The sequence below is a fragment of the Helianthus annuus genome, chromosome 14 (genome assembly GCF_002127325.2).
Source record: "Helianthus annuus cultivar XRQ/B chromosome 14, HanXRQr2.0-SUNRISE, whole genome shotgun sequence".
Taxonomy (NCBI): domain Eukaryota; kingdom Viridiplantae; phylum Streptophyta; class Magnoliopsida; order Asterales; family Asteraceae; genus Helianthus; species Helianthus annuus.
Window position 1 is genome coordinate 28,709,476 of NC_035446.2, and position 14,482 is coordinate 28,723,957.

The 14,482-nt window shown below is 38.4% G+C and overlaps 1 protein-coding gene across 1 annotated transcript; it reads left to right on the forward strand.

Annotated features, from left to right (window-relative positions):
* Positions 1 to 2,068: 2,068 nt before the first annotated feature.
* On the forward strand, positions 2,069 to 3,999 carry LOC110906575. Its single transcript, XM_022151687.1, has 2 exons — positions 2,069 to 3,037; positions 3,940 to 3,999. The coding sequence occupies exons 1-2, from the start codon at positions 2,069 to 2,071 to the stop codon at positions 3,997 to 3,999; spliced, it is 1,029 nt and encodes a 342-aa protein (XP_022007379.1).
* The last annotated feature ends 10,483 nt before the right edge of the window (positions 4,000 to 14,482 follow it).

The following is a 14,482-nucleotide window of genomic DNA, read 5'->3' on the forward strand; positions in this document are numbered from 1 at the left end:
CGACTCAGATGCTTCCTCTTATACATCCGTTACATCGTCTGCACTACAGGCCATTGGCCTACAGCGAAACGCAGACTTTGGGGATGACGTCATGCCAGCAGAGCCAGTCATCCCTGCACCTATTCCAGTCCCTGCACCAGATGCATCTCCTGAGCACATTCGCCTCCTGCACCCCACACCTATCATACCACATACTAGTCATACCGATGAGGCCGGGCCATCCAGACATGCCCACATACCACCCAATGATATGGACCTATACTATCAGCAGTTTCGCTCAGTCCCACAGGTCCCTGCCGAGCCTCTTACTACGCCACACTCTCCACTTCATGTTATGCCCAGGTCGGATCCATACCACCCATTGCATTACCCAGCTGTTACTACCGACGATCTTCTGCTATCTCTACAACTTCAGGTCGACATACTCTTTCGCAGAGTCCATGAGCTTCAGGAGCATGATGATGCTTGACCACCACCACAGGCTCCACCACCACCACCTGCTTTTCCACCTGACTTACGTGCTCGTGTGCTGACACTCGAGCAACAGATAGACTTTCTCATCTGTCGAGTTCATGAACTCGAGGAGGAGCTTACTCACCTTCATGGTTTGGTACTTTTGATTCCACCACCTATCCCACCTCCACCATAGACGTTCACTTGCAGGTTATCTTTTGTAACGGGATGTAGTTACCCATTTTTGTGTACATATTGATGCTCCACCAAGTTTTGAAGACAACCGACAGGCAGCGGATCACACAGTTGGAAGGAAGATTTTGTTATCTCTTTTGTTGTACTAGACTAGTATGACCGGGTTATATTGCCCGAGTCCATTTTGTTTCCTTTCAAACGATTATGTAACCGGTTGACTGATATATATGAAAAACTTGGTGTTATCTTTTATTTGCATCTGAATGGTCTGGTTGGACATATGTTATTGCTTATGTTAACTTATTTACTCGCATTATATGTTTCTTGGTGATATTGCTATGAATATTTTCTTTTCTCTCTTCTTACTTAGTAAAAATATTAACATCTAATCTTTATCCTATTTCTCCTTTGGAAGAATCATGCCACCAAGGAGAGCTTTACGTTCATAGACAGTTAATCCACCTCCACCCTCACCAATGCCTACGACTGAGGCAGAACTGAATGCACTAATTGAAGAAAGGATAACACAAGCCATATCACTGTACGAAGCATCGCGCGTCAAAACCAGTGGCGGCACTGGCGGAACAGGCGGTACTTCAAACGGAAACAATGCTAATGGCACTGTTTAGTCACTTTTGTGACAACTCATTCAAATCCTTTCGTGATCTATTCGTACGATTCACTGTTTGCTCATTCATAATCCGTTTATCCAATTTCAGGGTGCACATTCAAGCAGTTTCTGGACTGCAAGCCAGTTAACTACGATGGCACAGGCGGTGCTGTGGCTTTCGTGCGATGGACTGAGAAAATGGATTCCACCATCAGAATGAGCAGATGTTCCGCTAGTCAGCATGTCACTTTCGTTACTGGCCTGTTTCTCAACGAGGCCCTTACATGGTGGAACTTACAAGTGCAAACTTTGGGTGATAACACTGCTTATGCGTTGACTTGGGATGAACTGAAGGAACATATGAGGGATAAGTACTGTTCTCGTGCTGAATTCCAAAAATTGGAGAACGAGTTTTGGCACCTTACCATGGTCGGAGCTGATATCACTGGATATACGCAAAGGTTTCATGACCTGTCCCGCGTAATTCCTTATCTTGTAACACCTGAATACAAGCGTATCGAGCGCTACATCTGGGGACTTTCTCCCAAGATTCGGAGTTTGGTTACTGCAGCTAAGCCCACGACTATTACTTAGGCTGTGACTATAGCCGTGAGCCTCACTAAAGACGGAGTCCGGATGAATATATTCTCAAAGAAAGGTGATGAGAAGAAGGAAACACATGTCGAGTCTTCCAATAGTGGGGAGAGGAAGTACTCGAATTTAAAGAAGGGAACCCGTGGTAATAACAACAACAACAACAACAGTAACAACAACCACAACAACAATAACCCCAACAATAACAACAACAACATGCGACAGAATAACTCGCAAAAGGATGCAAAGGCGTTTGTAGCCACAAACGACACTAGTCCTAAGAAGTACGATGGTACTTTACCCAAGTGTGAGCGATGCAAATATCATCACTTGGGCGATTGTCGGGTTGTCAAGTGTGATAAGTGTGGCAAGAATGGCCACCGTACTGAATCGTGTTGGGGAACGGGAAATAATACTGGATCGGGAAGTGGAAATGGTAACAAGAATGGGAATGGAAATGGGCGTGGTCAAGGATGCTTTGGATGCGGAAGCAAGGATCACTTCAAGAAAGACTGTCCTAAAGAAAACCCAGCTCAGGGTAGGGCATTTGTGATCGGAGCAAAGGATGCGCGCCAAGACCCTAATGTGGTCACTGGTACGTTCCTCATCAACAATCATTTCGCATCCATATTATTTGATACCGGTGCCGATTTTAGTTTTATTTCTATGGACTTTAAAAATATTCTGGGCATAAAAACAAGTAAGTTAGATGTGCCTTACTCAATAGAATTGGCAAACGGTAAACTAGTCGAGTCCGGGGAAGTAGCTAAGGGATGTTCCTTGGAACTTGGCGAACGAACATTCATTATCGATCTCTTACCCGTGGAGTTGGGTAGTTTCGACGTAGTGGTTGGCATGGATTGGCTATCCAATAACCGAGCCGAAGTCGTGTGCCATGAGAAGATCATACGCCTACCACTACCAAACGAAGAGACACTTGTTATACATGGAGAGAAGCGTGACACACCGATGCGGATTATCAATTGTATGAAGGCACATAAGTGCTTACGGAAGGGTGGCATTGCATTCCTTGCGCATGTTGTCGACAAGAAGGCCGAGGGGCTGCAGCTGAAAGACATTCCTGTGATAAGAGACTTTCCTGAAGTCTTTCCTGACGACTTGCCGGGACTACCACCAATTCGACAAGTCGAGTTTCACATCGACTTAGTACCGGGAGCAGCACCTGTAGCCAGATCTCCATATCGATTAACACCTTCTGAGATGCAGGATTTGTCCACACAACTTCAAGAGTTTTTGGATAAGGGATTCATTAGACCAAGCTTCTCGCGTTCTTTTTGTGAAGAAGAACGACAGGACATTCAGAATGTGTATCGACTACAGAGATTTGAATAAACTCACCATCAAGAATCGGTATCCACTACCGAGGATTGATGACTTATTCGACCAACTGCAAGGTTCGAGCTTCTACTCCAAGATAGACTTACGATCGGGGTATCACCAGCTACGAATACAAGAAGAAAGCATACCGAAAACGGCCTTTCGAACTCGTTATGGTCATTACGAGTTTCTCGTTATGCCTTTTGGTTTAACGAACACACCGGCGGTCTTCATGGATTTAATGAACCGCGTGTGCAAGCCGTATCTTGACAAATTCGTCATAGTGTTCGTTGACGACATCTTGATATACTCACGATCGGCAGACGAGCATGAATGACATTTGAGAACCATCTTAGAACTACTCAAGAAGGAGAAACTATACGCGAAATTTTCCAAATGTGAGTTTTGGATTCGTGAAGTGCAATTTCTCGGGCATAAAGTGAACGAGAAAGGCATTCAAGTAGACCCCTCAAAGATCGAAGCAATTAAGAACTGGGAAGCACCCAAGACTCCAACTGAAGTCCGACAGTTCTTGGGATTAGTGGTATATTATCGGAGGTTTATCGAGAATTTTTCAAAAATTGCTCAACTACTAACCTCCCTTACCCAAAAAGACAAGAAGTTCGATTGGGGAGAGAAACAAGAAGACTCGTTTCAACTACTCAAGGATAAGTTGTGCGAGGCACCAATCTTATCACTACCCGAGGGTACCGATGACTTTGTAATATACTGTGATGCATCGCATCAAGGTTTGGGATGCGTACTTATGCAACGGAATAAAGTTATCGTGTATGCATCCCGACAGCTAAAAGTTCATGAGAAGAACTATACCACTCACGACCTCGAGTTAGGCGCAGTGGTATTCGCTTTGAAGATATGGCGGCATTACTTATACGGTACTCAGTGTACAATTTTCACGGATCATAAGAGTCTTCAGCACATATTCAATCAAAAGGAACTTAATATGCGTCAGCGACGCTGGATTGAATTGTTGAACGACTATGATTGTGAAATTAAGTACCATCCGGGCAAGGCAAACGTTGTAGCAGACGCCTTGAGCCGCAAGGAACGGGTTAGAACTTTGAGAGTTCGAGCCTTAGAGATGACAATTCACACGGATCTTACCACACAAATCCGTGAGGCACAACAAGAAGCACTTAAGGAAGAACATCTTGAAGCAGAATCACTTCGAGGCATGGAAAAACAATTAGTGCCAAAAGAAGATGGAACTTTATACCTTATGGGTAGAATTTGGGTTCCACTCTTTGGAGGCCTTCGAGATGTTATTTTTGAGGAAGCTCATAGGTCTAAGTACTCGATCCATTCTGGATCAGATAAGATGTACCAAGACTTGAAGGAGTACTATTGGTGGCCTAACCTTAAAAGGGATATCGCTATCTATGTCGGAAAATGCTTGACCTGTGCGAAAGTCAAGGCAGAGTATCAGAAACCATCGGGTTTACTACAACAACCCGAGATTCCCGTTTGGAAATGGGAACAGATATCGATGGACTTCATTACGAAGTTACCCAGGACCTCAAAAGGCCATGACATGATATGGGTAATCATCGATAGGTTGACAAAGTCCGCACACTTCTTACCGATTCGGGAGAAGGATAGTACAGAGAAACTGGCGGAAATCTATCTCAGAGAAATAGTGGCTCGTCATGGAGTGCCTATTTCAATCATCTCAGACCGAGATGGTCGCTTCATTTCAAGAATTTGGAAATCTTTTCAAGAGGTCTTTGGATCTCATTTGAATCTGAGTACGGCCTTTCATCCACAAACTGACGGCCAGAGTGAGCGGACAATCCAAACACTCGAAGATATGCTTCGTGCGTGTGTTATGGATTTAGGCGGCAACTGGGATACTCATCTACCATTGGTTGAGTTTTCCTACAACAACAGCTACCATACAAGTATACAAGCTACGTCGTTCGAAGCTCTCTACGGTCGAAAGTGTCGCTCTCCGCTATGTTGGGCGGAAGCGGGCGATAAACAACTCATCGGTCCAGAGTTAGTCCAAGAGACTACTGATAAAATCTTTCAGATCAGAGACCGTATCAAGGCGGCCCGCGATCGACAAAAGAGCTACGCAGACAAGAGACAGAAGCCGTTATATTTCGAGGTCGGAGACAAGGTCTTATTGAAAGTCTCGCCTTGGAAGGGCGTAGCAAGATTTGGTAAGCGTGGAAAGCTTAACCCCCGTTATGCAGGACCCTTTGAAATCTTGGAAAAGATTGGCACCGTTGCCTACAAGCTGAAGTTACCAGAAGAACTAAGTAGTGTACACGACACGTTTCATGTGTCGAACCTTAAGAAGAGTCCAACACAAGAAACAGTTATCATCCCGGCGGATGAAGTTCACATAGACGACAAACTCCAATACACTGAAGAACCTGTTGAGGTCATGGATTGGAAGATCCAGAAAACAAGGAGAAGTCGTATCAAATTGGTAAAAGTTCGTTGGAACTCTCGACACGGACCCGAGTATACTTGGGAACGTAAAGATCGAATAAAGGCAAAATATCCTCACCTGTTCCCGAAGACTCCTGCAAAGGATGACTCAGCTAGAATTTCGGGACGAAAATCTTAATAACAGGGGGAGAATGTGACAACTGCCAATTTACGGTAACTTTCTTACACTTAAAATACTTATTTTTAGCTACATTTTTATTCATTTTGAACATCCGAAATACTTATTTCGTGGCATACCCTTAGAATACAAAAGGAATACTTACTTAGGATGCATATGATCCATTTTTATTAAGTACATTTGAAACAGTTTAAACAATGCATCGAAACTACTAGAAAAGCACCTAATATACTAGTATTCTGACGAAAACGCAGAATCCGCAAAAATCATCTAAACGACATCTTTAGGACTTAGACGAAGGTCCAACATCTAATATATATTAAACCCTAACTAGGAATGAAAGGGTTTGATTTAAAACCTTTCCGAAGTCCGATTACACTAAAAATTGCCCGAAAAGCACTAAAAGCTACGATTTCAACGCTTTTCCGCAGAAATTCTGCAGAAATCAGCTTTCTAATATTTTTACGACATGTAAAAATATTATTTAACATAGAATTCATGTGAGGATACATTCCGGTATCATCCGAGCCAATAACTACATCAATTCACACAAGTTACACAACTTAGCGTTCAAATAACGTCTAACCGAAACAATTCGAAACGAATACCCGAACAATACCAAATCTTTTTTTTAATGACCATCAAGTGTTAATTGGATCATTATGGACTAGTAATGGTCACTTAACACCTTCTTAACACATTTACACACTTGAAACATTTAAACACCAAAACACCTAAACTTTGCTAAAAGTTTCTAACACTTTAAACACTATTCAAGACCCCCCCTACCATGTTGTAAATGTTTTTAAGTGGGTCCCACACCCTTCCCCACTCTTTTTTCAACTAGTTACCACAAATATCTAGATATTTTTACTCCATGTTGCAAGTTGATGCAAGTGGTGAAAGATGATCATTACTAACAACTAGTTACTTCATTTTCTAACCATTTCATCACAACTTTTAAACCATCCATTTTCACACACAAACTCTCTCATCATCTTCATCCATTTCACCAAGAACACCATAAAAACCCACTTCACTTTAGTCATTTCTTTGATGATCAAGATGATTTTCTATGGAACCTAAGATGATCTAAAGCACTTACAAGCTAAAGCAAGTATTTTCATCCATTCAAGAGCATTCTACCATCAAGATCATCATCTTCTTAGTTCTTAATCATTCTCTAGATCATCCCTAGCCTAGGGCTAGAAGTAAGCTTCTAAATCTATTTTTTTCATACTTATTTATGATTATGATTGTTTTTATAACTAGTAAAAAAAAACTAAATAATCATACATAATAATATGAAGATATAAAGAAGCAACATAATAATCATGATATAAAAGTGTGTTTATGTTGTGATTTATTGATGATTACTTGCATATTTGATCTAGTTTTGATGATTAGCATACAAATAACTTGTTAGATGATGTTTAAAAACATAATCTAACAAGTGTACATGAAAATGTTTAAGGGTTTTGTTAAAAATAAAAGATTAGATGGATGATCATGATCTTTGTTTTTGTTAAAGTATATAAGGTTTTTAACTAAAAATAATGCTTTTACAAGATTATGAAAAGTAACATACAAGTTGAGATTTTTATAAAACTTGATGAAACTAGAAGTAAACATGGATTTTAATCTAGTAAACATATGAAATGATCATACCGAAAACCCTACATGATTAAGAGTTCATCTTGATAAGTCTATGTTATAAATCTCATATGTTTTTATTAAGAAAAATATGAGAAGATTAGTGGTGATTTTAAAAGAAAAAGATATGTTTTTATTAAACATGGCAAAGTTCATATTTCTAATAAAATATGGTAAATTTTTCTTAAAAATCATAAGTTATAAAAACTATTATTTTTGACAAAATCTTTATTAGATTAAAAGATTCTAAAGAATAGTTTTTATAAAAGCAAAGTTTGATATAAATATATATTTTTGAGAAAATATATATTTAGTTAACTTAACAACTTAAGTGCTATGTGTTATATGTTTGTATTAGTTATATGTATTATAACTAGGAACTTGAATACAATGATACAAATGAACACAATGTACATTTCGACTAAAGTCTTACAAGACTACATTTAAATACACCTTAAAACACACTTACGGACATTCCGAGCTTTCGAACACAACTTATGGTCAAAACGGACGACGGGCGAATCTATGAACATATCGCCATTCCGAGGAGTTACTACCACGTTTAGGCGATCTTTCGACACGAATACATACAAATCACCGACAACAATATCCGGATGTTTTGAAACTTATAAAAACTATTGTGTATTCTTTTAACTAAAAAGCCGATACATAGTAATTTTTATAAAAATGAAAGAATATATTTTATAACAAATGGGCTTATTTATAACAAATGGGCTATTTTACAAATGGGCTTATTTATAACAAATGGGCTATTTTACAAATGGGCTTATTTATAACAAATGGGCTATTTTACAAATGGGCTTATCATTCTAATTGGGCTTAACATAAACACATGGGCTAAGCCCAATATCAAGACTCATGGGCTAAGTCCAAAACCAAACATTGGGCCAAGGCCCAATAATATTAAGCCCAATAACATTTGGGCCCAACACTATTTAGGCCCAACACTATTGAGGCCCAACACTATTGAGGCCCAACACTCTTCAGGCCCAACATTTTTTTAGCCCAAATAACATAAATTCTTGGGCTAAGCCCAATGACACAATTAGTAAAAATACAAGATTACATATATATATATATATATATATATATATTTGATGAAATATATATATATATATATATAACAGTTTAACAATTCATACATCTAATACACAGTTCAACGAACAATAAAGACATACAAGTCTTACACATATTTATGACACGAGACTTGTACTCAAGTCATTTACAAAGACCAAAGTGTCTAACAAATATAAGAACATTTGTAGGTCGCAACCTTGTTCAAGACGACCACGCGTAAGATCACAAACACTTATCATTCACGGACACAATACTGTGAGTTCATGTCCCCTATTCATTTAAACGTTTTGCAACTTTACAGCTATCGGGGAAAATACATGTTCAATCGTATGTTAAAGTTAGGGAATGAAACACCTTAGATCATGTGCGAACTAGGGTTATACATCTAAGCACCATTAATCCAGTTCGGACCTAGGTACAAGTGGTTAGATCTAATGGTTATTGGCGAGCCCCACTCTTGGTCGTGGACCCATACAGAAGAGTGCTTTTGTGTCCCAGTCGATAGAAGTCGACATAAAATCGTCTAGGTTTGGATTGCTTCCTTTTCCGTCACACATATTAATGTTCTTGCAAAACATTAATGATCAACGATTTCATTGACACTTTACATACTGCAACTTACATTTTAAATACATCTTTTACAACTAAACTGCATGAATTCGCCAACTTTTGTTGATGTTTTCCAAACTTAACATGTATTTCAGGGAATTAATGGACCATGTCGGGATTCTCAGTCAAGATAACAAGTACCAGAACTCCATGCCATCTTTTGGAGGGTTTAACTGTTATATTCCGCCTCTTTGCGGCAATATTATGGTTTAAACCTTAGTAGTTTATTTTCATTTTGATGTATGAACTATAACACTTTACTTTTATGTTAATGGTTTGTAACCGACACACTAAACTTATGTTGTGATCTTTTGAAAACAATTATGTAATGGCAATGGAGTATGTTTTATTCATATAGTTTGTTCATGTACATCGATATTTATGCAATGAAAACCAGACAAATCACACCTCGCACTTCCGCTATGAGCGGGTGTGACAATAATACCGTATCCCAAGCCCGTATAGGGAAAATAAGTTAAAAGTATTTACCTGAGCTTAAAATGCAATTTATACTCAGCCGTGTATTCTAATCAGCAAGCACAAGTACCTCTACTGGGGCTCTTAATCTGGAACGAAGGTTTTATTAACCTATTAGATTCCTAACGGGTCTTATTTAAGTTGCAACTTAGACCGGTTAGTTTTAAGGAAAGGTTTACGGTTCAAAACGCAAGATTAAGTGAAGACCGGATTAGAATGTGATTAAGGCCCGACAAATATGGAGACTTGTATAATATGGGTGAACTAAAGACATTCTGAATTTTGAAGTGAAAATGATAAGGTTTGACCCGTTTCGGTTAATTTATGCAAACTAGTTACATAAAACGTACCGAACGCGAAAAATGCATAACAGGTAACCAAATGAGTGATGAACATGTTCCACAAGTTAATATGCCTTAAATATGTTGTGATATCAGTAGGATATCTTCCATTATACCCAAAACGAATTTGAAATTAATTTAAGCCCCGTAGGGGTATTTTGGTTATTTAAAAAATTATAAAAGAGGTTAAATGACAATCTGAGGTTCTGGTCTAAAATGATCAGTAAAAATATTTGTTTTAGTAGGTTATATCAGTAAAATATCATATATGTGTGAAATTTATCATTCACGACCAAACTATGCACCATAGGGGCATTTTAGTCATTTTACATAAGCCTTAAAGGTCAAATTTGGAAATCTGAGTTCAAAAATTTTACTTACTGTTAAAGTATAAAAATTTATTCATAGCATCAGCGGGTAACAAGCTTTAGGTGCCAAATATGGTTTTAAACCATACTATGCGCCTAAATCGCATAAAAGTCGGTATTTGACGATTTTCGGGTTGATTAAGGAAATCTGAGATTTTGATCAGTCTTTACTGTTTAAAATAACTTATTTAATATATAAAATCAGTAGAAAAAGATTTGGTATGCAAAGTATGTGTAAAACTCATTTTATTAGCGAAAATGGCATTATCGTCAATTACTGAGTCTATGCGAGAACCCTATGTTATGATCAGTTTAAAAATAAATAAAAATCTCTAAAAATCCCAAAATATTATATTATATCAGTGGGAAAAAGGTTTGGTGTCAAAATTTGAGTTTAAATATGTTTTATGCCGAAATTGCAGTTTAATTAATAAAAAGAAGAATAAGATTGAGTAAAAAAAATTAATAAAAAGGCTTTAATTTACGATATTGAGCATAACTCCCATTTTAGACTACGAACTAATGTGAAATTTTAAGGACATGTTTATAAATTAGTAACAAAGGTTTTTGTCCTCTCACATTTTCAAAATTCTTGTTTAATATCAAAAGGGCATAATAGTCAACTTTAAGCATATAACGGAAACATGCAATGAACTAGGATTACTATGGAACCAAGTTGTATAACCTCAGAGGGTTATACTAACCTATAACATGGTCCTAAGGAATCCTAAAGAATATCTAAACTAAGCTAAATCGGGTCAGAACTGAAAGTCAAAGCAAAAGTCTACTTTTGCGACTTTTGGTTCCGAACCGAGCCTAAATTCAGAATTGTCGGGTTGAACATGCCTAGACATGTTCAATTAATATTTACCCAATTATTAAAGTGACAAAACTGATTTTATTACCTTTATATCATTTGTTATGAATTTTTTTAAAAAAAAACCGACTCGTTTGACTTTTATTTTAATTACTTTGACCCGACAATTAACTAAGCAGACATGGTAATTAGGGGGTGCCCTTTTGAGGGTTTAATACCTACCTAATTACGATCACGTAGCCATGTTTTTTGCAAACAATGGCTCGATCGTTTAAAAGTCAAAGCGTTTATCGCGAACGCTTGATTTTTCGGCTTTAAGAGCCAAACAATTGAAATAAGCACGAAAGGAACACTTACAAGTGGTCCTTAGGACAGAAGGAGGTTCTCAAAAAGTTCAAGATCCTCTTAGAATGAGAGAGCAAGCAGATTGGAATGAATGAAGTGTGAAGAAAACCAAAACAAGTGGGTATATATAGGATTTTGAGAACCGTTAGGATCGTTTCTCGTAAACCGAGCTTCAATCTTGGCCCTCCATGTGTACCCACTAATTTGGAATACTATGGGTGTCCAATACCAGCTCATGGTATTGAGAATTTTGCATAAATAACCCCTGAAATTCGATCTAGTTGCTAAACCAAAGAATTTGTCGAGATCAGTCTCTGGCGCCCCGTGAGAGGCCTCTCGCGCCCCGCAAGAGACCAAAATGGCAGAATTTCAACTTTGGTCCCTGAATGTGTAAAACTTGCTTTTCAATGCATTTTTGACACGTTTAAGCCCCGTTAACCTCATTTCAAGGCTCTATAATGAAGTTAAAGTTAAGAGAATATGAAACGTCCTTAAAAACATCTCGGATGTCGGTTCGTTTGGTCATACGATTGCGTTGTTCGGCTAATTACGACGAAACACGAATGGACACGAAAAATGATCGAAATTACGTGACGAATGGGATTTTATCATGCCAATAAATAAAATAAAATATTTTAATGATTACATAAATTTTGGGATGTCCGGATATATTTAGAACGTAAGATATGCGTGAAAATGCAAACTTGTGCACTTTTTGACGCTTTTAGTCCCCGCTTGACTTAAAAGTTTATTTCTTGCGCACCAAACAACTCAAAGCCCATTTATAAGCTATATAAAGGATATTTAGGGCATGTTTAACTTATGATCATATTCTGGAAGGTTCGATACCATACGAATCGGTATACTTTTGTAGTTTGACGCAAAGAGTCCCTCTAATGCGCAAACTTACGTATATCATTGTTTAATAGCATCGAAGCCTTATCTAATCCATATTAGGCATTCTTGAGAGTATTATAAAACATCATGATGCTTCGGGTTCATAAAAAGGTCATTCAGAGGTATAATTAAACATATTGACACTTTTAACCATTTACCTTAAACTTGCAAAGTTGCGCGTAACGTCACTTAAAGGCATAAAAACCTTAGACGGCCAATATTTGGCATCCCTGAGAGTATAATCAACCATCATGAAGCTCTCGGTTTGTTAAAAGGTCACTCAGAGGTAAGAATTAACATGTTGATGCTTTTAACCCTTCATCGCGCAAACTTTCAATTAACGCAAACGGCCCACTCTTGATCAACAAGTGGCTCATATGTGAATAGGAACACCGCGTAACGTCATTTGAAGGCTTATACTAAGCATGTTGATACTTTTAGTCCTTTCTTATTCAAAGTTTTTGATTTTTCAAAAAATTAGTCCCTTAAATTCAACGTTTGACTTTATTAGGGTTTATTACACGTGTCAATACATCATTGGACGTGATTTTATGAGGTGTTACATTTCGACTAAGAGATGTAAAACTCGAAATCCCATGGTTGCGACTGGAGATCTCTGTTTTTGAGTCGAGACCACATGGTTTCGACCGCCTGGTCCACCTAGTTATTAGGTTGTTTAGTGTTGGGCCACGTAGTTGAATGTTATGTTTGGGCTATATGTTACTCTACTGTTTACTGTTCATAGTTGGGCTAGGCCTAATTACTTTACATAGTTTGACATGCATGACTACGTGTTAGTTACGTATAGAATACACGTGAATTATTTGTCCCCGAACCTGACCTATGCTGGTAACCATAATAGGACGTGGTGGACCAACAAAAAAACCAAGTAAACTATCTGTCGAGCAAACTGAGGTGAGTTCACAACTTTTACTAAAAGCATGCGTTCCTGGTGGTTGGGAAATGGAGCAAACAACGCTATCTCCTTATGTGGGATACAAACAACGCTATCTCCTTGTGTGGGATACAATCAACGCTATCTCCTTGTGCGGGATACAAACCAACTTTTCTCCCCTTGTGTGGGACGCCCAGTTAATTACTATTTATATTAGATGCAACAAGCGTACTAAACAAAACTCTATCACGAAAGTCCCTACTTACGATACCCATTAGTCGTCGGGGCTTGGTGAACGGGTTATTAGTTGATAGCGCTATTTAGGATTCACCAACCTCACATTGTGCTTTTGAGGACGTGCGTGAACTAATAGACTCAGGTAAAACCCGTCAATGATGATAGACATTGACAAAACAGAGCAAAAAAACATGAGGTCGCAGAGTATTCCGTATAACGCAGTTTAGTAGCTTACATATGGGGTAGCTCCCCATGGCATGATATAAATGAGTAACTTAACTACTTAAACATGTTTTATGGAAATTAAATCTGGACAAACCCATGAACTCGCCAACTTTATGTTGACACCCTACTGCATGCTTTGCAGGTACACAATGACTTAGGAGCTTGCACCTTGGGGATGTGTAGTGGACGTCTTAACCCATGTGTTGGGTTCTTTAATAATGTACTTATGTTTGAACCATTTTGCTTATGCTTCCACTACTTTCTTAAAATGTTGTTTTTAACTTAAAAGCTTTGGACTTAAACTATCAATAATCGTATTGGTTTGATAAAACTATAGTTCGATTATGTTAATTGTTCAATATGATTGGTGGCTGGATCTTGGTCGGTCACACGCCTCGCGGTGGCACTCCCCTTGTGGAATTTGAGGGTGTGACTACCAAAATATTAAAATACATGTATGAATTAATGTGAACTGTTGATCAAAGTAAAAGAAAATGGCTAAGATGTCATACTTGTAATAAATCGAAATTACTTATGATTTATAAGGAAATGATTAACAAACTTAAGCACTTAACACATCATGAATCATAAGGGGACCCGAGGAGCTGGACTTTGGCCAATGGGTAGACCCTACCCGCAGACTAAACACCATCGCTGGTGGTGCGGGTATGTCCCGATGGGTAAGGGTTGGGTGCAATCCACATGCTTTTGTGTGTTTGATTTCAAAATGAGGA

Coding starts and splice junctions, on each gene's coding strand:
- LOC110906575 (XM_022151687.1), top strand. CDS start 2,069: ATGCGACAGAATAACTCGCAAAAGGATGCAAAGGCGTTTGTAGCCACA. Junction 3,038..3,939: donor TAGTACCGGGAGCAGCACCT/GTAGCCAGATCT, acceptor CATCGCATCAAG/GTTTGGGATGCGTACTTATG.